Source organism: Squalius cephalus (genome assembly GCF_949319135.1).
Source record: "Squalius cephalus genome assembly, chromosome: 8".
Taxonomy (NCBI): Eukaryota; Metazoa; Chordata; class Actinopteri; order Cypriniformes; family Leuciscidae; genus Squalius; species Squalius cephalus.
In genome coordinates, this window is record NC_137129.1 from 14,269,251 (window position 1) to 14,296,406 (window position 27,156).

Sequence of the window (27,156 nt, forward strand, 5' to 3'; positions counted from 1 at the left end):
TAATCACACAATATAATACAACTACTACTTAAAATATAATACAAGTACTTCCTGGTACACAGTATTAGTAATTTTGTGCAATGCTTTTCTGTTGCATAATATATTGGTCTAAAATATCATCTTAGAGTATGTACATACTTTATGATGCTTACATTGCAAAACCATTAAAATAATCATGGATTTAGAGTGGCATACACTTGTACAATACATTTCAATTTTACTTTATACAGTTTAATGAGGGAGGGTCACTTTAGCAGAACTTTAGCTTCTTAACATTAGCTTTGAAGTTAACGTAATGTATTATTTAACGCATATTAAAAAAAATTCACAAAAATACTTTGCAGTTAAACAATAATTGTTGGACTCCCTGCAGCATTGCCCTGTGATGACCACATATGATGACCCTAAATTATGTATATAAGCATTTTTGGTAATTTTTTGAAAACAAAGGGGATTACCAGCAACTCTTTTTTTCCACTTTGTGGAAAAAAGTAAGTTATAATTCACTAGTAAGTTGACGATTGTAAATCACAATTAACATAAATATTTACAATACTGTATTTTTAAGGATGCAACATACAGAAAAGGATTATTTAAAATGAAGAAATTAATGATACTTTCAGTGCGACTAGGAAGAATATACATGTTATTCTCAAGAAAATGGAGCAGCACTAAGTCTAGTAAACAATAATTAAAGTAGTGTTGGTTCACAATCTGATCTACAGTCAGTGTAGGCTTCCTTACTGTACTCATAAAAGACATGTACTAAAATGAAAATGCATAGTGCATGACTGCAAAGTAAAAAAAAAAAAAGAAAGAAATTTGCTGAAGCTGAATGAAGCCCTGTGCTTTATTGTGAAGGTGTGCTATGTCTGCACACAAGCGCTTATACAAATGTCTTCTGTCTCAAAGCGGTTGCTGTTGCCTTGGCAACCACCATACCAGAATTGTGCGCACGCGTTGGCCTCCGGGTCATAGTACCACTTCACCTTGTACTCTCTACATGGCCCAGGGTCCAATCCCTGCCTACAGTCTACATCTGAAAAACAACAACAACATAGATCTGAAGTACTTGAACAAAATCTGGATTCAAACTAAATTTAAATGTGAATGCTTGAGAAGTGACCCGAAATTATAGATAATTGTGGTGTAGGCCAGTGCATTTACCTTTCACGAAGGCATCAGGCTGAGGGGGCGGTGCAGGTAGATTTCGTGGAGGAGGGCTGATTTCTGGAACATGCCGCCAGTTTATGGGCGTCTGGGGTCCTACTACTGAGATGGAGGACTGGTCTCTCCTCTTATCTCCAGCTGGGGCTTCTGTCACCTTAGGGAACTCACTGACAGATTCGTCAAAGGTATTCCAGTTTGTGTCAATATTCGTGTCATAATATTCATCTGGTTGTTGAGGAGAAAGGGTGGTCTCAAACTCTGTTGGAAGTTCAGCCTGTGATAAAGAGAATTTTTCAATCAACCTTCAGTTGGTGTTTATATTATGATTATCGATCATTTTATGTGCTACTTTTTCTCCATATTAATGTTTCTGTAATTTCTGTTCATATTTTATGATATAAACAGAATTTTGTGTCCAGATCTATTAATTCATTCAGAAATGCATATAAATATAATTACATTTTATAAATTACTTTAGTGATGAGCAGGATTTTAATTTCTGATTGATTAGATATTTTTAAAAAAAAGTTGTTCCTTTTTTATTTTGAAAAATACATTTAAAAGGTGTAAGGAAAATTACTTTTTTACTTGATGGTTACATCATGAAATCAACGTGACATTTTCCTTTTAAAAAAAGTACATATTTTAAGTATATCTTTACGAAGCCCACACATCATGAAAAAAAAAAAAAAAAAAAAAAAACCAGACTTAATTCATGGCCACATTTGATTAATTAATTCCCTCATCTTAGAGAAATCGTAGCCATGATTTACCTAAAATATGGGAGCAAGTCTTTAATTTGTGCTCACAGCATGTGTGGCGCTCTATCATTTTAATTTTACTGAAAAGTTTAATATTTTCTCTTTAATTTTAATTTTAGTGTCTTCTTTTTAATGTATTACTGTGTCTTTCTGTAGTATGAAAAATTACCTCTTTGCCTACTGGGATGAAATAATCACTGGTGGAAGCTTCAGTTCCGTCTGGAAGTGGATCAGGCCCAAATGGAAAGAATGTTTTGCCATTTGGCGTTCCATCATCACGCTCGCAGATCTGATTTAGCAGTTTAATCTCCAGTGCTGAAAATAATAATAAAATAAAAAAAATCGCAAAACGTTAGCATAAATTTTTTTAGCAAAGTACACCATATTTAAAAGAAATATAGGAGTACGTACTGTGCAGTCTCATGAAGTCATCAGTTAAGTAGACATACTCTTCATCAGGATCAGATGCCAAAATGTTCATCTCCTTCTTAAACTCTGCATACTGGGAGTCACTTCTGTTCATTATACCAATCACGAAGATTTCAATCCCAGCATTGTGAGCCTCTTCTGCAGCATCTTTCAGCCTCACTGCATCACGCTTGTCGGCATGACCATCCGTCAACACGACTGCAACCTTTCTTACGCCGGGCCGAGCTGCTTGAAAGAGCTGAGTGGCCCGTTGGACGGCGCTGCCCGTGAAGGTGCCCTCGCCGAGGTACAGCATCCTGCGCACAGCAGTTTTGATGGCAGCCTGGTCAGACAGCTGATGTAGGCTCGCCACCACCACGTCAACATGACTGTACTGCACCACCCCAACACGCGTAGCATCTCGGCTCACGGACACGCGATCGATCAGAGCGTTCACAAAGTCCTTCACGACCTCAAAGTTCTCCGGACCCACACTCTCTGAGCTGTCGATGATAAAGACCAGCTCCAGAGGACTCGTCCGGCATTTCACACCACATCCTGAGAGAAAATGCAAAAAAAGTAAGAGCCTCCACCTAACACAGATTAAACAGCCTATATATAGTTTTGAGTGGTAGGGATGGTTATATACCACATATTTCCCGGATTATTCTGATCACCTCTTCTCTCTGCGGGGTGAAGTTCAATGTATGTTATTTATACAATATTTGTGAGTATCTGATGACAAAGTTTTTGTGAAAAATTTTTTGACTCACAGATAGGCCAGGATCTCCCTTCTCTCCTGGTTGTCCCTATACAATGTAAGTTGAATTTTATTAGTAACAGGGTAATTTATGTATATTCTACATTATCTTACATTATCTACATTATCAGTTACATTAGAGTAAATGTCCGGTCACGTTTAAAGTTGTTTGGTGAATTTTATGGGATGAAATCCAGTCGCTTTAATATAATTTTATGTGATGGCAAAAGAATTCCCCAAGCAAATTTGCCAACGGATTCAAGTTCTTCACGCAGATTCGTAACAAAATGCTTCTTGGTTTGAAAGTGACATCTGTGTGAGTAGTGTTTCATACATCACAACAATATGGACTTTTTTACTAATGTGCACTTTAAGTCATGATAGTGAATAACTAACAAATGAAATATAGTTGCAAGCCGAAGACAAACTGTCTTGATTACTTGATCACTGTTTTTTGTACTTGTAATGCCTCCAGGACTAGAATTGAAATTTAGAAACCGTGTTGTAGAACTCCACTAGACTCTGTCTTGAGTCTGTATGGTCTTGTTATGGACTTGGGAGCATTTGGACTTGGTCATGACTCGAGCCCAAGTCCAGTCTTGAATACTACAACACTATAGATATGTTTTGTGGTCTGTGGTCTCAACCTTGACTCTGACTCAACCTTCACAGGTCTCAGCCTGGACTTAGACTCAAAATAGATGGTCTCAACTACAAGGCTGCCCAGAAAATCATGATATGAGATTTTGCTAACTGATAACTGGATATTACCTTGCCTCCTGATTGTCCAGGTACTCCATGTTCTCCTCTCTCTCCTTTTCTCCCACGCTCACCCACTAGGCCTCTGTCACCCTAAAACCATCAGACTTTGTTACATTGTCTTTTGAACAGTACTATATTATTAACCATACTGACATATAACACAATCAGTCAGTGTTTGCCTTTCTAGTACCTTCTCTCCTGGCAAGCCATCACCTGGAGGCCCTCTTGGACCAGGGGGCCCTTGAAACCCAGAGTTTCCCTGTGATGACACAAAGTTTATTTAGAGTTCTAAGCTTTTGTATGATACAGTTATGTTTAGCTTTATGTCCTAATTGATAGAGCTACTGTATTAATGAGGACGGCAGGCCTTGGAGCCTTACCTTGGGACCCTGAATTCCCTCTCCTGGAGGGCCTGGAAGACCTGGAGCACCAGGCTGGCCAACTGCACCCTATAAAAATCTCATAAGAATTAATCAACATAAAATGTGTATTGGCTCTACATACAGTATGTTCTAAGTAGTGATATTGAACCTTTGATCCCAGCAGTCCAATTCCTGGGGGCCCTGAAGGGCCAGTAGCTCCGGGTGAGCCCCTGTCGCCCTGAAAACAACATCACTTTAGGAAAAATGCTTACTTTGCTCACTTTCTGAAAGATCAAGTCAGCAACTGTTTGTTTTAAAATTGCATAATGACCAATACCTTTGGGCCAGGAATTCCTTGTCCTTCAGGTCCAACTTCACCCGGCAGCCCAGGCAACCCTTGAAGCCCCTGAGAATATATCACATGTATAGATGTTACTGCTTTTGTTTTCTGTGTTGTTCGTATCAAAGTCTTTTGTTTCTGTGTTGTTTGTATCAAGTCTTTGTCTCCTTCACGCACCCGTGGTCCGGGGTAACCCTCCCCCTTCATTCCTACTGGCCCCACTGGTCCTGGACTCCCTCTGTCACCCTGAAACATGCCAATGTAGATTTTATTAGAGTAAAAAAAAAAAAACTCCTATTAAACTATGTAATATGTATTTGTTTCTATAACCTTAGGGCCTGTAGTCCCAACACCTGGCTCTCCAACAGGACCGGAGGGGCCTGCAGGTCCTGGCTCACCCTAACAGTACACATGCAACCAACATAATGATGAAGAGCATGTACAGTACATACAATAATGTATAACATTAGGTAAGAATGCAAATAGCCAACCTTGTTGGCAAAAGCTATTTTCACTAGCTCCGCCCACCTTTTCTCAGCTATTTACCTTTAGTACAAACAGGATATTATTTCTTTTTACACTTTGTGTAAATAGAATCTATCTCTATTTGCACTTTGTGAGACATATACGTACCTTTGAACCAGGCAATCCTCGACCCGGAGGTCCAGGTAACCCCATCATACCTAAACTCCCTGGTTCTCCCTATAAATGAAAGGAAATGTTTTATCAATATCGATCGATCGATCGATTTTTAAAAATGGTAATAGTGTACTGTATATAAGGCAATGTGATCAGTGAGCGATCAGTTGTGTATAATTTATAAATATAATTATAGTTTAAAACAATAGATACTTTTGAAGAAAAAAAGAGTTGTATTAACAATAGCTAGGACACATTTCTCAATACTTTTTTCAAAACTCTTTACACAGTTGTCATAACCAACTTTCAACATGTCACAGCAGTTAATTTGACATTCAGAATGCACTAAAACTACAAAAACACTTCATTCATGTCTCAAATCAACAAATTCTTCCATAACACAAGCAAGGGTTGTCACCCAATAGACTTTGTCACACAATTACCTAAAAAAACACTAACAACAGGTAGCATTATACAATGTTTTCTTTTGTAAAGTTTCGTTACCAAACAAGAATGACACTCTGCTGTTTGTATTACAGTACAAAAATAATCCCATTTTGTATAGATGGTAATGAAATGACGCATAGACTGCTGTTGTGCTCACTGTGTGAAGAGTTTTGAAAAGGTGACTAAGTATTGAGGAATGTGTCCTAGTGATTGTAAAAATATATTACATTTTGTAGGTTTTGAAATAATAAAATAATTTAGAATGATGAGATAATATATTGAATCCAGCATGTCCTATATGAGAGTTGTTGCTTTGTGCCTATTTCCAACAACTTTTTAATGACAAAGTCCAGGAAATACATTTTAGATTTGTAATGTATTTTATTAGTTTATGGGTTTATGGATGAATATTCTCACTACCCAAGGCCGACTGTTAAAGGATTGATTATGAGCAACCATAAAAGTGTACAACTAAACCCTAAAGGCCTTTTATGAACTCCTTAAAAGTCATCTGATCATGAAATATGACATTCTAAACCTTGAAACATAAAAACCTGGACATTAACCTCCACATTGCAAAATGAAATCTAAAGGTTAAATGTGTCCCACCCACCTTGGCCCCCGGGGGTCCCGCTGCTCCAGGGCTTCCTGGGAGACCCCGAGATCCTCTGTCACCTCTGTCCCCCTGTGGAGAGATTCATAAACACTATTTAGTGTGATTATGTGACAGTATTTTCCACTTCAATACATTCAAAGACAGTATTTGAGATTATTCAGCTTTTTGATCATTGACTAACTTTGAAATAGAGTTGAGTGGCATGATGTTATGCAGTATTTTATTTCAAACTCAAGCCTCATGAATACACATGTAAGATATTAAGATGTTATATTTTGCAAGAAAATGAAGGCTATTTTTAGGACTACGCATACGACAGCATATTTTAAGACATTTACTTTTGAGTTTTTTTGTAATTCTCATTATTCAAGGTTGATGTTAAGACAATGTTGATTCGACACTGTTTTCTATTTGAATATAATTTTAAAATGTAATGTATTCCTGTGATGCAAACCTGAATTTTCAGGATCATTACTTCAATCTTCAGTGTCACATGATCCTTCAGAAATCATTCGAATATGCTGATTTGCTGCTCCAGAAACATTTATTATAATAGGCCTAATCAATATTGAAAACAGTTGTGCTGTTTAATATTTTTGTGGAAACTGTGATACATTTTTTTTCATGATTCTTTGATGAATAGAAGGGTCAAAAGAACAGCATTAATTTGAAACAAAAATATTCTGTAGCATTATAAATGTTTTTACTTTCACTTTCGATCTATTGAATACATCCCTTCTGAATAAAAGTATAAATTCCGTGACACTTTATTTTACAGTCATGTACTTACTGTAGTAAAAACAGTAAATTATGCATAATTACATAACTAACCTTAAACCAAACCTTAATTCTAGCCCTTCTAGTAAGTACATGTTGTTAATGAATATGATTTAGTACTTAAATGTGTACATTAAGGACACTTTAAAATAGTGTAACAAAAAAGCAAAATCTTACTGATCCCAAACTTTTGAATTGTAGAGTACTTTCTTTTGATAAAAATGTGATATACAACCTAGACTTGGCTGGTTTTGTGAGATTCAGCCCTAAACTAAATTATCTAAAACAGATATCTTTCCACCATTTGCCATTGACATGTTTGCAAATGGCAGAAAATATATTACATTGTCTTGCAAATATTGACTCCTGTACTCACTGAATGTAGAACTCACTGTTTAACCATGAGAGATGCTTTTCAACTATAACTTAATCCATATAATTGTGGTAAGTAATAAATATTTTTAGAAAGAAACGTCATTGTACCTTCTCACCAGGAATTCCTTTCCCAGGTGAGCCCTCTGGACCTCGTATACCAGGTAAACCCATCTCACCCTAACATAATAAAGAAAAGACAGAAATGCCCAGGTGAGGAAACAATATAGGAAAGCAATGCATGTGTGCTTTATTGAAGCTTTCCTGTATTTCCTATCAAAAAATAAGAATGTGTTATAGTCACAGTGGCCCCAGAAATATGTAGACATTTAAGCCACACCTTAAAACTTATGACTTTATATGACATTCATTAATTATTAAGGGTAGCTTAAGTGACGATCCATTGGTTAATTTTTAAATGAAATAGTAACCATATTACAAGAAACCTGTGACCCAGGATGTTGTGTTTCACTGTACCTTTGGACCCACAGAGCCATCTTCACCTGGGATGCCAGGAATACCAGGTGCTCCATCTGGTCCTGGTTCACCCTAAAATCATGAAACAACTATATATCACTATTACATTAAACAGATTATATAAAAAAATTTGGTCATATAGATAATATTTAATTTGCTTTGTGAGGACATTAAAATTGTACATACTTTTGGTCCTGGTTCTCCTATTCCTCTCTCACCTTGTGGGCCAGATTCTCCTGGAAAACCTTGATCTCCCTGGGAACAAATTTATACAATCACAAACACTGATGATCACACAAACCATTACAGTTTTTATCGATTGCTTAAACACATTTCTTGAAACTATGCCTCGTATTCTCAAAACTATAAACACAAATCCATAACTTCTCACCCAATTCTCCAAACATCCTATTTTCAGGTCAAAATGAAGCTCTACACTCAAAACCATTCACTCTTGCTGAAAAACCAAACTTTGCCCTCAGACAGGACACACAAGCCCTCAAAATCACACACACTACAACATAGTCTAACACACTGGTGCAATAAATTCAAAACAACATTTCCAAAACTGGTAAGTTATGTTGCTTGTGGTTCCCCCCATCACAAACCTTTTCACATGATGAACACAAAAGACACAACCAGTGGATACATTGGCACATTTTTATTCATACACAGAAAACACACACACACAAAAATATTTTTTTTTACTCTTTTTTTTTTTTTTACTCTTTTTTTTTTTTTACTCTCTCCTCAATTTTTTTTTTTTTTATATTTACTTACAGTAAGATGTGTGTGACCAACATATGACAGTAAAAGAGCACACACAAACCATATGGAAGTCGAATTGTATTGGAATGGTAAAGAGTGTTGGTACGTGACAGGATGGCCTCCACTCAAGGATACAATATGATGAACGAGTCTAAGAATGTTCCACATATGGTTGAAATACCATCATTTGCCTAGAAAGATAACATTCTGGGAGTCAAGACTATAAAGGAGAAAGGATGCCTTCACTGTCACACTCTGCAGCCACACTGTCTGACTGTACGACTGCTGGCCTTTTCTTGCAAGAAAATAAACCTCATCAAAGACTATTGGAAATGTTTGTCTCTTATTCAGTGATAGAATTTTGTTTGCCACCACACCTCCCTGAAGGCTTTCGAGGCGACGGTAAAGCGACTCAAATTTGGCCTTACTCGTAGCCAAGCCTCCCTCATAGTCATAACATTGACAAAGACATGGGCAACTAGAGTGGCTTGAATTTCATCTGAGACTGCTTGTCTTCTTGTCCTTTCCCTTCCTCCTCCTCATTCTTATCCCTCTTCCTTCATGTCTTTCTGGATCCATTGTTCCAAAACGCAATAAACTGATTTGGGCCCTTTTATATATCTATTGAAGGATCTGATTGATGTGTGTTAAATTTTGACTCTTAGTGTTTCCACCTGGGTAATTGTGTGCTAACTGAGCTGAAGCTGTGCTGAATTGAGTGAACAATTTTGAATGCTAGTGCTTTCTAAATGACAACATGGTCTAAGCAATGAGAAATGAAGGGATTTGTGTGTACAGTTTTGCAGTGACAGTTCAACAAATCTGACTCATGTGTCAAAACAGGGAATAGTGTTTATAGTTTAGTGAAATGGGTGTGCTTTTTGATAAATGGCATTATGGTTTTGAAATTTTAGTTCAAAAGCCTGGTTATAGTGTTTAAGCAATCGAGAAAAACTGTAATGGAAAAATTCATCCCAAATTTTTTTTTTTTATATTTCTATATAGCTTTAATGAATACTTATTTCAGTTTTATTCATTTTAGTATTTACAGTGACATATTTACAGTAACGCATTTACAACAAATTTACAGTATTTCAGTTAGTTGCCAAAGCGATCATTTATAACTTCCATTCTCTTTCATGGTCACTACGAGTTACGTTGTGACGACGAATGGGGTTTCGCTTAGAAAACCTCTCACCTTCGAGAATACAAAACGAGCCAATGGCAAGAAAATGCTATGGGTCTGTGGAATTTGCATAGCGTAACTCCACCCCACCTCGTGGGTAAATAAGGAAGTACTCTGGCAACATGCAGTTATGTTTTCGCTTCGGAGCCAAGAGTTTTCTTCACTCCCACAAGCCATTCTGAATTATCTTCACTCTACGAGATGAGCGGCTCTCCAGTGTGTTGGTGCAACGGCGCGTTCCAGCGAGATCACATTGCCTGCTGCTGGTCTGTGCAGTGATCTGCCGACAGTGTGTGTGCTTCTCCCTGGGTGCTTCAGCACTCTGCTGAGCTTTTTCCTCTCTCTAAAAGAGCTGCACGTAGCACGTCTTTTTCAAGACGGCTCGCCCGTGTATTTACTGGATGTGGGCGCGTGATTCATCTGCCTAACGTGGATGAGTCATGTTTTTTTTGTGGGGAACATGACCATTGCGATGTTTAGATCGAGACTCAATGATCTCCGTGTGGGTAGAGTCCCCTCTGCCACACCCCAATCTATCTCTTCCTCGAGAAGGGATACTTTGACTGGTGGCCAGGGTGATCTGAGGGTTACGGTGTGGCACAATAAGCGATGAGTCGTTCCTCGGGCCACGCCCCCCTCCACATAGCAAACCATGGAGCTTCCGTGTGTGCCTGGTTCCTCTCGGGGACCCAGTGTTTTCATTCAGGGCTCCAGCAGATGATGTCATGTCACTCACAGCATCACAAGGCAGGCTTGATTCCTCTGGAAATGAGGATTTGACTGCGTTGCCTCCCTCGAGATTGCCAGCGTTAGCCGAGTCAGATCCTGAGCTGATGGCCATGCTTTCCCGGGCAGCTGAAAGCATCTGTTGGAGTGGCGCTGTAGGCTGGACGATTGGTTTCTAGGCGCGGCGCGTGCTGCACTACCAGTACTCGCCCCCAGTGCCTTTCTTCCCGGACGTGCATCAGGACGCCTCCAGGTTGCGAGAGTTCCCTTATGACTTATCGCTGGTCCTTCCCTGGCCAACACTGACAGAACGCGGGAACTCGACCACGCCCCCACGCAGGGACGCTATGCCTCCCATGTCCGGGCTGGTCGATCCGCCGCGCACTGTACAGACCTTGGTCTACGGGCGACATTGGTACCTGCGTCCCCCCTGGGCCAGGTGATGTCCACAAGTGTGGTCCAGGAATGGGCTCAGCCAGGTTGATGTGAGGGGGTCTGAGAACTCGTTTTCTCAGCTCCCCCATGTCCCAGGCTGGGCTCTTCAGCGGTGTGGTTGAGGACTGCGCCCGACAGTCTTCGACCCCCCAGAAGCAGACTGAGGCCCTTCTGCACCGACGGTCATCCGTACATGCGGTTCCTTAGTCTGCTTCACGCCGAGGCCTCCCCCCTGCAGCAGCACCGCCGGTCTCCGCCCCTTAGCCGGCAAAACGCCAGGCTAAGCAGCACTCCTGAGACGGGCAGCTTGGAGTTAGGGCTCAGTTCTTCTCAGGAGCTGGTAGCAGGACCACTCTTTCCCCCAGTGGAGGGCTGGGGGAGAATCTTTTTTCTATGAACTGATGCCCCTTCCTCCAAGCCCCAAGAGGCCGTGGATGGCAGTGTGCGAAGCTCTGCCTCACCACTCTCGTCCCCCTCTGTCGCCAGACCCCTGTCAGAGCAGGCCCCCGTGGAACGCTGGTCCTTCCCTGGCCTACTCTGTCAGAACGAGGCTTATGACCGTGCCCCCACACCGGGACACTATGCCTCCCTTGTCCGGCCGGTCATTCCGCTTCACTGCCCCACCGAGACCCCGCTGGTTCAGTTCTTGGAAGCCTGGCTAGAGCTTCCCAACCTGTCCTGTTGGGTCGCGAGAACCATCAGGCTCGGCTATGCGATTCAGTTCGTACGATCTCCTCCCCACTTCTGGGGAGTCCATTACACTATGGTGGGTGGCCCTGTCATGCGTGCGGAGGTCACAGTCCGGATTCTACAGCCCCTATTTCATTGTACCGAAGAAGACCTGTGGGTTATGGCCAATCCTGGACCTGTGCGTCTTGAACTGATCCCTTCACAGGCTTCCTGTTTTCCTCATGGGGACCAAAATATTACCCCACACAGACAAGGATTTCCATCTTTGTGGAATAATATAATGTAGGGTTTACCTGAACCACATACACACACAAACACAAACACACACACACACACACACTGCACCTTAGGGCCCACCATGCCCACTCCAGAGGGGCCTCTTGGTCCAGGTGGTCCAATGGGTCCCAGGTCTCCCTGCAGCCAGAGATGCCACATCAAAAAGTATTTTCAAATTGAATGTTGTACTATGATTTCCTATAAAACAATGTAGGCATTTGGGTGCAGCCTATGGATAGATAAGAACTTTGCTTTACCTTTTCACCCTGGATCCCTACTCCTGGAAATCCCATCAGTCCAGGTAAACCCAGTTCCCCTGTGTTACCCTACAGAAGAGAGAAATGAGCAGTGTCTTATTGATGGATCTGATTACACTCCACAACAGCATGTCAGTTTTTTATTTTTTGATAATGTATTCTACCTTATCACCCTTGATGCTAAACCCAGGAGGTCCACGTACACCTTTAGGACCCTCAAATCCCCGGTCACCCTGAAAGCATCATTACATTATTCAGTACATAATTAGATGTCAATCACATGAGCAGCGCATTTAGCATACTAGCATTTTTACATAGCAAAAAGAGTACTTAAGGAAATTATACACTTTAAAGGAATATACCTGAGTGTGTTAATGTATGTAATGTTTTCAGACACTTAACTGCATGTTATTTTAAAATTAAATGAAAATGTATTATAGTTTAAATTTTTAATAAATGCAATTAGCTGAACTTTAGGGTGCTTTTTTGACCCACTTAAGTATGACTTAAATACATCATTAAATGTAATTTCAAATTTATTTCTATTGTTACTGAAATATGGTTAAAGTGTACTGAATGTACTGACAAGCTAACTAAATATGCTAAAATATTATGGTAAACTAAAATATACAAGTATTTAAATATATTTTTAATTACACACTTATAATGTTTAGTACATACTTTCAATGTAAGTATAAATGAAGTTGCAATTTAGTCTTAACTTTAAATGAAATATCGAATAAAAAACTTAACTAAATTAAAATCAAATACTTCACATGTGCTTTAATATGTTAGTCAACACATCAAATTAAGTGCACTTCTTTAAAGCACGAAAAATGATTATTAAAACATAATGATTAAAATTCAAATGTACTTAAAAAAATAATTTGACATTATTCACTTTTGAATCCATTTCTAAAAAGTGCGCTTAAATGTTTTATGAAATAGTCATGAAAGTGTACTCTCTTTAGTGCACTTAAGTTTTAGGAGGTTTTTTTTTTATAAATGTAATTTTAAGATTTAAAGTACATTACAAGTGCACATTAAAAACAATTAAGCACACTTCTTTTTCACAAGGGGAGGAAGATGGAGTTTTTATTGTTAATTCTTGCCTTTGGCCCTGGTAAACCTTCTCCTGGAAACCCTTGGTTGCCTTGAACTCCTTGAGGTCCTGGTTGGCCCTAACAAACAGATATTAAATATTAGTACATTATACTATACATACCCAGTGGATAAGATGCCTGATAGTTGCCTGTTACATAAAAACACTTGACCAAGGATCTGTATCTCCCTCTAGTGGTGTTACTGCCGAATCACTTCACTTACAGGCATTCCTGGCTCCCCTATCCCAACAGGCCCGGTGGGCCCAGGTCTGCCTTGGCTACCTTTGTCCCCCTTACAAAACACAAAGAGTTTACATGGATATGATTCCATTATAATTATAACAAAACTGCATACTGATACACAACTGTTCAAAAGTTTGTGGTCCGTACATTTCTTTAATTTCTTTAAGTCTCTTATGCTCACCATAGCTGTACAGTAAAAACAGTAATATAAAAAAAAAAATGTGTGTGTGTGTGTAATATATTTCTGTGATGCAAAGCTGAATTTTTAGCATAATTACTAATAATTTTTTTTGTTTTTTCCAGATTCTTTGAAAAATAGAAAGTTCAAAGAATATAATTTATTTGAAATTAAATATTTTTGTGACAACGTAAAAGTCTTTGCTGTCACATTTGATAAAATTAATGTATCCTTGCTGGAAAAGTACTGAACCCAAACTTATGAATGGAAGTGTATATAAAAGAAAACAGTTCTGTGGTGTGACAACTGTCTTATCTCAATTATTCATAAAATACATAAACTGCATGCATGACATGTTGTCTAACCAGATAAACAAATATTTTTGCCATTATCTTGAAATCAAAACTAATTAACTAATCTGAAGCCATTACCTTTGCACCAGGAAACCCGAACCCTGGGTCCCCTGGAGGTCCGGAGGGTCCGCTAGGTCCTCGCTCACCCTGGGAAAGATGTCACTGTCATTCCATGATCCATATCATTTTCATGTTACCATTCATAATATCACATCATAATGGTGAGATGCAATATTCTTACTTTAGGTCCGACAGGGCCCTCAGGGCCAGAGTCACCAGGGTTGCCACTCAGTCCCTAAAACAGATAGATATTCATTTATTAGTCTATTATTATATATTTTACTTCACACTAATCACATCTATGATCTATGAGCTAGTTGTACTGAAAGAGTGTGTCTATTTAAATATTGAAGGATTGTAATTGTATTGAAGTAATTGTACTGGACCTCTACCAAGGTATGCCATCAATTATAATGTGTTTTAACTAGACACATGACAGCCAGACACACCAGAGAATAGACTGTGTGGGAAACTGAAGCTCTCTAAATCTGAATCGGGTAAAAAAAAACGGAGGCTACTGTCATCAAACCAAAACCACAAGGACAGAGATGGAAGTAGGCGGGCAGGAGATAGTAACCCCTGTCCCCATGCTAATCCAGAGGAACAAAGAAACCCGTCAAAGAGGAACAATGGCGTGTAGGCCTGGATTCACTGCTTTAGCTATGTTACATTAGTGTAAGAACAGCACTTAATCCCTCAATCACATTCCATATGTGCAGGGAGAGGAGAGGCTATCTGACTGTGTAAGCAGGATCATTTCCTCACTGAGCTTGGGAGGTATGTTACTCTTCATTCATTACTGTAATTAAATAATAATTAATAATTTATTATATTATTTAATAATTTAATTTAATAATAATTTAATTAAATAAAAACAAAAACAGCATATATTGTAAGAATCAAAGAAAAATATGGCAATATTTGATTCATTTATGCTGTTTATTTATGCATTTATGATGTTTATTTATGCATTTATGCTGTTATTTTTTTAATCAAAATATTTGATATATATATATATATATATATATATATATAAACACAGACACACACACACACACACACTACCGTTCAAAAGTTTGGGATCGGTAAGATTTTTTAACAATTTTAAAAGAAGTCTTTTATGCTCACCAAGGCTGCATTTATTTGATCAAAATACAGAAAAAACAGGAATATTGTGAAATATTATTACAATTTAAAATAACCGTTTTCTATTTGAATATATTTTAAAATGTCATTTATTCCTGTGATGTCAAAGCTGAATTTTCAGCATCATTAATCCAATCTTCAGTTTCACATGATCATTCAGAAATCATTCTAATATTCTGATTTACTACTCAAGAAACATGTATTATTATTATCAATGTTGAAAACAGTTGTGTAACTTTTTTTCAGGATTCTTTGATAAATAGAAAGTTCAAAAGAACAGCATATATCTGAAATAGAAAGCTTTTGTAAAATAATAATTGTTCGTACTTTTTTGATCAATTTAATGCATTCTTACTGAATAAAAATATGAATTTCTTTCCAAAAAAAAAAAAAAACACATTCTAAACAAGCCCAAACTTTTGAATGGTTCTGTATAATGATATTTTTTAAAGATAATTTTTTTATTTATCAAAGAATCCTGAAAAAGAATTGTACACAACTGTTTTCAACATTGATAATAATAATAAATGTATTATGCATATTAGAATGATTTCTAAAGGATCATGTGACAAAATGTTTTTAAATCTTACAAATCCCAACATTTTTAACACTATAAAAAGGGGATAAAAAAGGCAACCTGATCTCCTCTTTGTCCACGTGGTCCAGGAGGTCCGTCCTGGCCCTGTGGGAATGAAGGACAGGATCATCATGACAGATTGTGGGCCGCAGACCACAGATCAAGAGAATAATTTACTAAAACGTACTTGATCTCCTTTCACCCCTGGGGTGCCACATTCTCCTTTTCCCCCCTATACGGAGAGAGAGTGAAAGTTAATTTCATTGCCCTGTCTCTAATATCATCTATAACGCTTCATCCTCAGGCTGTCTTCTGTGACGTAGTCTCCTGATGTTTTGAAAGCATCAGTCAGGATTAAACAGCTTTCATCATTTACTGACAAGCAGAATCATGTTGTACAGTACAGTACAGTACAGTACTCCATGTTGTACAGTAAAATTACTGAATTCACTGTCATTAAGTCAAATATACTAGCCTTTTCTCCTCTTGGTCCTGGTCTTCCCTGTAACAAAAGAAAAGACTTGATCGCTCAGAAATCAACCAATGAACATGCAAAAAAACATTTATGCTAATATAATAAAAATATATACATAATAATATATGAGGATATAGTACCCTTATACCCTCTAATCCTGGACGTCCATTTAAACCTCCTTCTCCCTATGAATAAAAAGAGAAAACCCTAAAATCAGACTTGAGAACAATTCTTTACATGTTCTAAAGAAAATACAAGTGTCTTTTGCCTGTGCACAACTCGCTTCCACAATTCTAGGGTGTAGTGGGTGGTCGCCAGGGTGTTGCTATGTTCTGGCTGGTTGCTAGGTGGTAGTTTACTAGCTCAATTCAAAACAGCCCATACTTGATTCTGGTCTGTACATACGTGTCAGCTCTATCTTTTAATGTAATATATTTATATATAAAATAATTTTCCAATCAAAAATCACAACTCTGATCAGCTTAGCAAACAAAAAATAACACAGAATTTGTAATAAAATGAGACTTACTTTAGATCCTTTAGGACCAGGAGGCCCATCAACTCCTAGATCGCCTGGTTTACCCTAATATTCACAAGAAGTTATAGAATGAGCAGGCAAAATAACTTCAATCATACATTTTAAATAACATGGTTGGATAAAATTTCCTTTGTGTAATTGAACAATATTTCTGTCATGACAACTCTCGGGAGAGCGGTATGGTAATAGAGATTGCCAAGGTAATGGATATGGCAATGTTAATGCATTTGGTCTTGGCGGAATAGATCTGCTACGTTGCTGCTGCTGCTGCAGAGCAAGTACCGAGACTGGCTACAATTTCCTTTAAACAATAAGACCTTTACTGTGTCACTAAAGGGACATGGTGATGGAAAAAATATGTAAAATAGGTGAAAAATTATACACTTTAATGCTTTTGAGTTCTTTTGCAAAAGTTTTGCGTTCTTCCAACAAACTATATGTTAATTTGCAAAGAACTCAAGTTTTGAGAGTGAAGTGAATGCAAAGTGTCTTGGGGGAAAGCAAAAAAAACAAAAAAAAAACACAAACTGACAATTTGCTCCAGATCAAAACCAATATTGCATTTTGTGATCTAATCCAATTTCAGAATCCTTTTTTCTTTTGAACGACCCATTTTCAAGGTTTGATCCAATCCAATAGCCGAAAATCTTAACCCCCCCTGTGAAGCGTACACATATTTGAAAGCACAGAGGGGTCCTCTTGAATGCTCCAGCACCTGCTACACTTGCAGTGTGGGAAACACTTCCTATGTTTTCATGTACCGCCTCTCTGATCGCCCTGAATCCACCTGCTCTGGCTGTAAACCAGGGCTTTCAGACTCAGAGCGATGGAGTTAACCGCCTCACATTGTTAGATCAAACACAGCTCAGAGAGAGGATTATTGCTGTTTAACAATTCTTCCTCAAACAATTCTAACTTTGTTTATTCATGAGCACAGATCAGGCAAGGATCTACTAGTGTTTGAAACTGTCTTCCACATCATAGGTCTGATGTCTGATGTCTCCATTCAGAGTATTCAGAGACTGATTAGACAAAATAAATTAAAAAAAAAAAATTCTGCTGTTATTTTAGTATTATGGAGAGACTGTTGTAATTGATGTTAATATTATTAAATAGTTTTATTTTTATTTTTTCTGCTTTCATTTGAATTTTAGTTACTTTTTTAGTCATTTTGTCATGTTTTTGTGATTTTTATTATTTTAAAAAGTATGTCTATATAGTTTTTATCTATTTTTATTTCAGTTTTAGTTTAGGTTATTTTAGTACTTCAAGTAAAACAAGATGGAAATGAGAAATGCTGTCATTGCAACTAGCTGAAATTTTAATTTTAAAATTTTTAATTCAGTTAAAGTTTGCAGTATTTAATTTCAGTTTCACTTTATTTTGATGGCTTTAAGACATTCTGTTGACTAAAAGTAACGTTGCACCTACTGTACATGTCTAATACTAACTCTCATTAGAGTATTAGTAGACTGGTAGTGTTAGGGTTAGAATAAGTTGACATTTAATTGCAAAGTTTCTTATAGTCAGTAGAATGTCTGTGGGATGACCATCACAATACAGTGTTAGCAGATAATAAGCAGACAGTCTACTAATACTCTAATGAGAGTTAGTTGACATGTAGTTGCAAAGTCACTTATAGTTAACAAAATTTTCAAAAGAGACCAATCAAAATAAAGTGTTACCTTTATTTCAAGAAACAAAAGTTTTTATGGTTTTAGTTTACTGTAATAACCCTGGTTAATAACACCATACTGTTTAAAGGTTGTATCAGCGATTTCAGGCCCAAAAAAGGCCCAAACATAAATGATCACATTCATCTAATCTTTCCTAACGATCCGCTAGCAGCCCGCCCCATAATCAGGCCGTCAAAAAAACATGTCTCTGTAAGCAGCCTAGGCTCTGCGATCTGCACACAAAAACAATTGGTTTCACCAACCACTCAAAACCAAAATAAATAGTGTTCCAACCAATCACCGACAGGGGGTGGGTGTTGTGAGCATGCGAAGTCGGAGATGAAGAAGAAGCCAGCGTCTATCAACCTCACAACACCCACCCCCTGTCGGTGATTGGTTGGAACACTATTTATTTTGGTTTTGAGTGGTTGGTGAAACCAATTGTTTTTGTGTGCAGATCTCAGAGCCTAGGCTGCCTACAGAGACGCATTTTTTTTGATGGCCTGATTATGGGGCGGGCAGCTAGCGGATCGATAGGAAAGATTAGATGAATGTGATAATTTATGTATGGGCCTTTTTTGGGCCTGAAATCGCTGATACAATGACAGATTAATCATGTTGGTACTTTTGTGATTATAAACATCTACAATGATTTCCTATTTTATCAATCTGCAGAGAAAGCTGGATATGATATGACGAGAATTGACTGGGCTATCAAACTGATTTAGATATGAACTCACTGGTTTTCCAGGAGGACCTCTCTCTCCTTTCTCACACAGACAGGATTTGGGCTGAGGACACTGTAACAGAGAAATAAGCCATTAGAGATAAATGATACAGTCAGCATGCCATTTTTTTTTTTTTTTTTTTTTTTTTGTCATGTGTATGATTTTCGTGATCCAAACCCTGACACAGAAATAACAAAGTCTTTAATGAACACGAAAGATACACAACAAAGGACATAACCAAACAGGGAATATAACAAGGCTGGGGATAATAACTACATAATATTCTGTCCAAATAAAAAACAACCTAATTTCGAGGATCCAAATCTCCAGATCAAAATAAAGGGAGAGGAACTAAAGAGAGTGAAGATGCTAAATTCTTGGGTGTCTTAATAGATGATCACCTAAACTTTAAACACCATATTGAATACCTTGTCAAACAGCTATTCAAAATATGTTGGTCTGTTCTTTAAGCTTAGACACCTGCTTCCCCACGCAATACTACTTACTCTTTACAAAACCCTCTTTGAACCTCATTTAAATTACTGCAATATTATATGGTGCAACACTGATCCCACTCACCTAAAAAAATTAGAAATTCTACAAAAAAAAATCATTCGCGCCATATCATGGTCCGATTTCAATGCTCCAACTCGTCCTATTTTCTCTAGGTACGGTTTTTTAAGACTTACTGAATATAATATATTTCACAATGCATGTACTATGTATCAGGTGGTCTTTGGCTTGAATAACAGTCCATGTGAGCTTGTTCCCATCTGCTATCCCCAGCACACTTACCTCACCAGAAACACGCACATCATTACTGGTAAAAAACGGAGATTAAAATGCACTGGTATGAGTGTAGTGTGCCGGGGACCGCAGATTTGGAACGAGCTGGATGAAAATTTGAAAAGTTCAAGCTCTATTTTTTCTTTTAAACAAAACCTCAAGAAACAATTACAAAGTTTGTATACATCTTCCTGATGTACGTACTATTTCTCACTCTGCATGTATGTCAGTACAAATCTTTCAACCTCAAGGTAAACTGTTAAACAAAATTGTACTTGTTAAATGGGATCTCCCACTATTTGTTGTATGAATGAGATGTATGAAATGTATTATATGTAGGCCACACATCTTTCTTTTTTGCTTGTTTGTCATGGCCCCCTAGTATAAGCTTTAGATAGCTTCTTTGGGGACCAGTTCACATGCATGATCATTTCTTTATTCTTTATTTTATTTCAAATGTATATGAATATATGTACGTGTATGTGAATAAAATATGTAGTAATGTGATTCATAACTATAGAAACAAACAAGGATTTAATCAGAAGCCTAGGAAATTGAAACTAAACACAGCAGGGAAACAGAAACCAAGGGAAACAAAACAGAATATCAAAATAAGAGTCCATAGAACCAAACATAACCGTAACTATTTTATTTTATTTAAAATAGGCCATTTTATGTCCTTTTACAAGGTCCTGATTTTGTTTTTGGGGTCTCGAATAGGATTTCATGGTTGAATGTTCAAAAAACATAATTTTTCACATATTTTACATTAATGCAACATCTCCGTTCCTAGTCTGTAAGTAAAGCTCTATTTAGTTCCTGTCTCTATGAAGCCCCTTTTTCGAACATGTTTTGGAATTGCCCTATTTTGCGTATGCCTTGGGCGGGAATTATTTAAATTAGGAAAATTGTGAAGTGTACATTCTAGGAAGAAAAAAATCCCTTTGAAGTGGACTTTGTGCTTTGTAATTTTGCAGACATTTATACATACTTTCATTTATCAACAACATTAATGTAATAAGTAGGATAATGTACAGTTAGTTGGTCATTATAGTAAAATGACTGTTATCCATCACATCTCAAATTCAGTTTGAAAAACTGTACTTACAACTGTGTTTGCAAGTTCACTCTGTAAAAGAGAAAAGAGAGCATTGTAGACTGATACACAAAAGTATAAACCATTGACAGATACACACAGATCTTGATGGAATTGTGATATTGTTCATATATGAAATTATGTTTCAAAACGAGTGGTTAGGACCACTAATGGTTTCTACTAATGTCTGAGAACATTATAGAACACCAAAATACGCTGAATGAATGTTCTATCAATGTTATTGGAAGAGCATTTGTTAATAACTTTGAGAGAACCTTGCCAGAATGTTGTCAGTCAAAGTTCTGAGAACATTTCCTGTTAGTTAAATGGATCCTAACCATCTCTTATGCCTTCCAGGTGAAAACATATCCTACTCCAAACACTCACCAGTTCTCTGAAGAGCTTTTCATCTAGTTGTGGGTCACTGAGGCTGAACAGGTGCTGCTGAGGCGGTGCACTGGCGATGGACCTCAGTCTACCGTTGTCTTGCTCGTCTCGTGTGGATCCCGACAGCCCAATGACAAACATGCGTATGTTGTTGCTCTTTGCATCTGCAGCTGCAGTCACAGCACTGGGGCTGCGCGGGTGGTCAATCCCATCCGTCAACAGAAGCACTGCTCTTAAGCTGCTGGCCGCTGTCTCTCGGACGAAGAGCTGAGTGGCGTTTGAGATGGCATAAGCTGAGAAGGTGCCTTGGCCGATGTAGGTCATAGCATCCACTCGGCTTTGGAACACATCTATGTCCTGCCAGTCCCGGAAGTTGTGCTCCACTAAGACGTTGCTGCTGTACTGCAGGACAGCGATTCTCACCCGCATCCGCCAGCCGGGCACCTGCATCTGCATCAGCCTGGTGCTGAAGCGCAACACGAAATCCATCTGCCTCTCAAACAGAAGTATTGTAGCTTTCTCTGAACTGTCCACCAAAAAAGCCAACTCCACTGGACAGAACAGAGCTGCAGAAAAATGAAACAACAGGTTTTTTTTGGGGGGGGGGGGGGTTTATACAATTGCTAGGACACATTTCTCAATATTTAAGTCTTTCTCAAAATGACACTTTTTCTAAATTAATTCTCCTAACCAACTTTTAGTTTTGTACAATGTTAATTTTACATTCAAAATGCACCAAAACTTCCAAAACACTTCATGCATGTCTTAAATCAACTCATATTAGCAAGTAGTTTTCACCCAAAAAACACACTTTGTCAAAAAAACAATGACCTTAAAATCACTACAGTTTTTTTCTGAAATGCTTTGGTGCATTTCTCAGATCACAACTAATTCTCAAAACTACCTGTTCAACCTCCACATCATCTAGTCACAATTGTCATTAGTACATTCATGCAATTGATTATGTACAATTGTCTGCTGTTTCCTACATTATCAATTGCTCATGTTGATCAGACTATACTATTCTGAATCTCTATTGCATAGTCTTACCCCCAAAACCTTTAGGCATTAGTTCACTGCATAAATCATTAAAAGCAAAATGGCTGAACTTGTCATCTGTCAAACATATTTTCTATACATTTCTATTACACTCTTCTGTAAATGTGTCCTGTATTGATAAATTGCGCAGGTATATCTTAAATCTCACTATAAACGGGGAATGTAAAGCATTAAATCAACCAATGATCTACATCTCAGAGGTGCATCTCATGACCCTTCGATTGGCAAGGATATATAAAGCACAACACAGTGTTACAATTTCTGACAATGAAAAAAGAAACCAACAACAACAACAACAATAAGGAAACGAACAAGGTCAACAGCCAGGAAGGACATGAGTAAGGATGCAAGGTGAAAGAGTTTGGAGACTATAATTTGTTGTCAGATCAACAGAAAATAGTAACTGTGAATCATGTCACTGTACCACATACAGCAATGCATTTGCACTGTTGAAAGTAATATTTGCCATACAAAAATTGAATATTTCTTCTGTGGAAATAGATAACTGTTCTGTTCCTCTATCGAATCAGGTCAAAAGTTTGGGTGTCATTCTTGACACAATTCTGTCTTTTGAATCTCACATTAATAGAGTTACCCGTTCTGCATTTTTCCATATTCGCAATATAAATCGTCTGCGTCCTGTCCTTTCACTCAAGAGTACTGCTACGCTTGTGCATGCTCTTGTAACATCAAGAATCGACTATTGTAATGCTTTGTTTTATGGGCTTCCTTCCAAATCTCTTCATAAATTACAGTTAGTACAAAATGCTGCAGCTCGAGTCATTACCAAAACTTCCACTTTTGAACACATTTCTCCTGTTTTACAGAAGTTGCATTGGCTCCCAGTTAAATTCCGTGTGAATTTTAAAATTTTAATTTTTACTTACAAAGCACTTAACAATTTGGCTCCTTCATATCTTCAAGATCTTCTTCATATACACACTCCTTCCCGCACTCTAAGATCTGCTTCTGCACTTACACTTGTTCTGCCACGCACTCGGACAACTTCCATGGGGTCACAAGCTTTTGGCTATGCTGCTCCCCATTTATGGAACTCTCTTCCTGTAGAAGTTCGCAACAGTTCTAGTCTCTCAGTTTTTAAATCTCGTCTTAAAACGTATCTGTTTAGGCAGGCTTTTATGTGATTTAATGTTTGTTGCTGTACTGGTTTGATTGTTTAATGTCTTTTTTATGAATTTTGTAAGGTGTCCTTGAGTGCCATGAAAGGCACCTTTAAATAAATTGTATTATTATTTATTATTAAAAAGTGCAGCCTTCTGTCACAGTTGGTTGCAGAAAGGAAGATAAATTGAGGCAGGATCTATATGCAGCAGTCATGAGCCCAAACAACTGAGGTGAAGGGAGGGACTTGGAGACACTGGAAGACCAGGAGGCCAAGGTGGAGCAGCGGTGACGAGCAGCCGAGGTGAAGCCAGGGTCCAACGGAGCCAAAGCAGAGATGAGGCAGGATGAGATGCAGTCGTTGTCCCTGAATTCTGTGGCGGAGGCAGAACGATGACTGACCAAGGTGGATAAAACACCTTCTGGGATGGACATTGGTGAGTTCTCTCGCCCCTGGTCAGACTTTGGGGCAGGCTCCAGCACTGGGATGGAAGTGGCACCAGGCTCTGGCTCCGTGGCTCAGGCTCAGGGTCAGTGTTAGGCTTGACAAGGGGCTGAATGGGATCTGGAGCTTTTACTTCCTCCTCAACCACTGTCCAGGAGGAACCAGAGTGGCATAACACCCACTCAATGTATTCACAAAAAAGCACCCGAGGACCATCTACAGGCAAGCATGCTTTAGTTTGACTGTTTAGACCAGCTCTAAGGAAACACACAGGGGAGGAATCGGGATAATGCACCAAGGGCACCAGTTATGAAAAATGTCTTGTGTGGTCCTCAAGGGTGCTGTCCTCCTGGCTTAGGAAGAGAATCTGATCTGCTGGTAGACCAATATGTAGGTCTGTTCTTCTGTCACAGTTAATTGCAGGAAGGAAAAGTTAAACAATAAATTAAAACAAAAAACATGCAGGAGCACAGGAGAAATCTGGAACACAGGAGAATAACTTCCAACTAAAAATAAATGAGAATGGCCAAATAACAACTCAAACTGAGGGCTATTTATAAACAGAGTAATTGAAGGGCTGAACAAGGAACAGTTGAATAAAATCAATCAAACAATGAGTCATTGTGACAACAAAAGAGAACATTCTAGAAACATTGGAAAAAGAAAGGAAACACAGGAAACAATGAGTTACAAGCCAGGAAAACCGAAACAGAAATCAAACTGAACATTACACCTTGTGCATTTTCAATCAGTCATCAAAAACCATCACATTCTGTCAGAGAACACAGTTTGCAAATTATGGTTTGCATGATTCAAGATATGTACCAAACCGACTGAGATAAACTGTAATAACAGGTAGCCTATGCAATGTTTTTCAAAACAAGAACGACAGCTCTCTGCTGATTAAAATTCACTCCAGTCTATGTTACATGGTCCATGTTTACATTACAGTACAAATTATTCCAATCCCCTTTTGTATATATGGTAATAACTGTGTTCAACTACATCTAATTCTTTTTATGGTATTTTCATTTTATTCAGTTATTCAGTTTTGTATTAAGCTAGGTTTTGATCATACCTTTAACAGTTTTGAAAAGATATGTAAATGTGCAAATTGGCCTGTAGGTACATTTTGGCAGTGGTGTCTGAGTAAGAAAGTGAGAAAAGAATTAATGTAATTTGAAAGATGTAGTCATTGAATGCATTTTGTGCCAAAGCAATGGAAAATTATCCACAGTTTAGCCCACATAGACCGCTGTTGTGCTCACTGTGTGAAGAGTTTTGAAAAAGTAACTGAAGTATTGAGAAACTGGTTCAAGCAATCGTAAAAAAAAAACCTGAAAAACATTAGAGAGGTAGACAGACAGGCAGACAGATTACTTACTTCTGACTTCATTTTGGATGACAGTGTTGTCAGGTTTCTGTCTGTTCTTTCTTCTGTTCTTGCTGCTAGCACTACAGGACAGTATCAGCAGCAGGAGACACAACATCACACCACACTGCATTCTTCCTGCTTATTCACGCCGTCACACTACAAATGAATCATATTAAACATTTCATATTCATTTTTGAAAACATGTCTCTAAAATAATGCATTCATTTTTGACATCCTAAGTACATCCTGACAGACCCTTAATAACAGCATTGAAGAAACATTGTAAAAACATTATACATGATATGTAAATACAATTGTGTTTGGCAACCAAACATCGTGCTACAGGATTATATTAAAGTCTACTGTGGGACAGCAGTATATCCATTAAGTAATAAAAAACTTTCATAAAAGCAGTTACCCGGTTCAGGCTGTGCGTTACAGTAATTTGTACCACAGTAAAAAAATTTAAGCAATGAGAAATCCTTATCAGTGGTAAAAATCCCTGTAATGAATACCTAATTAGATTTTTGCTTTAATAATCAATGTTTCTTTATTCCTGGGAAATATGTTTTCAAGCCATCTCCACTCCAATTTGTATGCAGTTTACTGCAGTGATTAATTAAACTGATCATTACAACACTTTTACACCTGGCCCAAAGTTCCGCATCTATAAAATCGGAATCTTGACAATAGAAATGATGAGGGTCAGGAAGAGCAATATCCTATGAACTACCCTGAGGCAGTCATGCCCTGAAGGTGCTACAAAATCACTTCACTGCGGTACAGTGTGACACAATGCTGCTGCTATTCCAGTGAATTTGACTGAGAAAACTTTACATTTTATTTGATGACGATGTTCTTTTTTCCACAAGTGAATGCACATTTGATCCTTTTTTAGGTGAAAGTTTTTTTTAAACCTATTCTGTTCTGCTACAAATAATATATAAAAATAATATAATATTTAACACATAATTCTATTAATATATTCTATTTTACACTTGAAGATCTGGACTTTTTCTAGACTTATTCATATCAATAGCCATAACACATAAAGAAAATCTTTTCAATATGTAGACCCTCGACTTTCTTGTGTCCAACAAAATAACAAATATAGTATGAAAATGAACAGAAGGAATCGCTTATGGTGGTTCCTTACCTAAATATGTATTGCTGTACTGTCTGTTTCCTTAATAATCCAGTCATCCAGTTAATCATGCATGTCCAGTTACATCCTCATCGTGTGTGACATCTCCGTATGAAAGAGCTAGAGGCAGAATAGGCTAAGTTTCATTGAGGCCAGGCATATATTCTGTGAATAATGCAGTAATAACCTCTCTGTAATCACTCTGTGCTCAGTGTGCCAGTATCCTGACAGTAACCGGCTCACTGCTCTGGGACTCCTAGAGTAAAACCCCCTTTTGTCAGTGGATTGGGAGGGTGATTATTCTGACAGGCTTGATTCCTGTATTCCTATCAAACATTTTATGCGTGTTTTTATCAGCCATTAGCTCACAGACGTAGTGTAAAAAGTCACTGGAAAAATAAACAAGACTGTCTTCAGTTAAATTATATTATACTAA

The 27,156-nt window shown here is 37.9% G+C and overlaps 1 protein-coding gene across 1 annotated transcript; it reads right to left on the bottom strand.

Moving 5' to 3' along the window:
* Positions 1-651: 651 nt before the first annotated feature.
* Positions 652-25,719, bottom strand: col28a1a (collagen, type XXVIII, alpha 1a). Its single transcript, XM_079878580.1, has 34 exons — positions 25,586-25,719; positions 21,576-22,141; positions 21,201-21,221; positions 19,319-19,378; positions 16,894-16,947; positions 16,505-16,549; positions 16,365-16,391; positions 16,077-16,121; positions 15,950-15,994; positions 14,348-14,401; positions 14,185-14,253; positions 13,556-13,624; positions 13,342-13,410; positions 12,394-12,462; positions 12,230-12,298; positions 12,042-12,110; positions 8,078-8,146; positions 7,892-7,963; positions 7,526-7,594; positions 6,263-6,334; positions 5,197-5,265; positions 4,894-4,962; positions 4,741-4,809; positions 4,561-4,629; positions 4,393-4,461; positions 4,242-4,310; positions 4,052-4,120; positions 3,871-3,951; positions 3,113-3,148; positions 2,989-3,025; positions 2,343-2,897; positions 2,101-2,246; positions 1,168-1,444; positions 652-1,039 (listed from the first exon to the last, which is right to left on the bottom strand). Exons 1-34 carry the CDS (start codon positions 25,704-25,706, stop codon positions 867-869), a joined length of 3,522 nt encoding a protein of 1,173 aa, XP_079734706.1. The 5' UTR covers positions 25,707-25,719; the 3' UTR covers positions 652-866.
* Between the last annotated feature and the right edge of the window lie 1,437 nt (positions 25,720-27,156).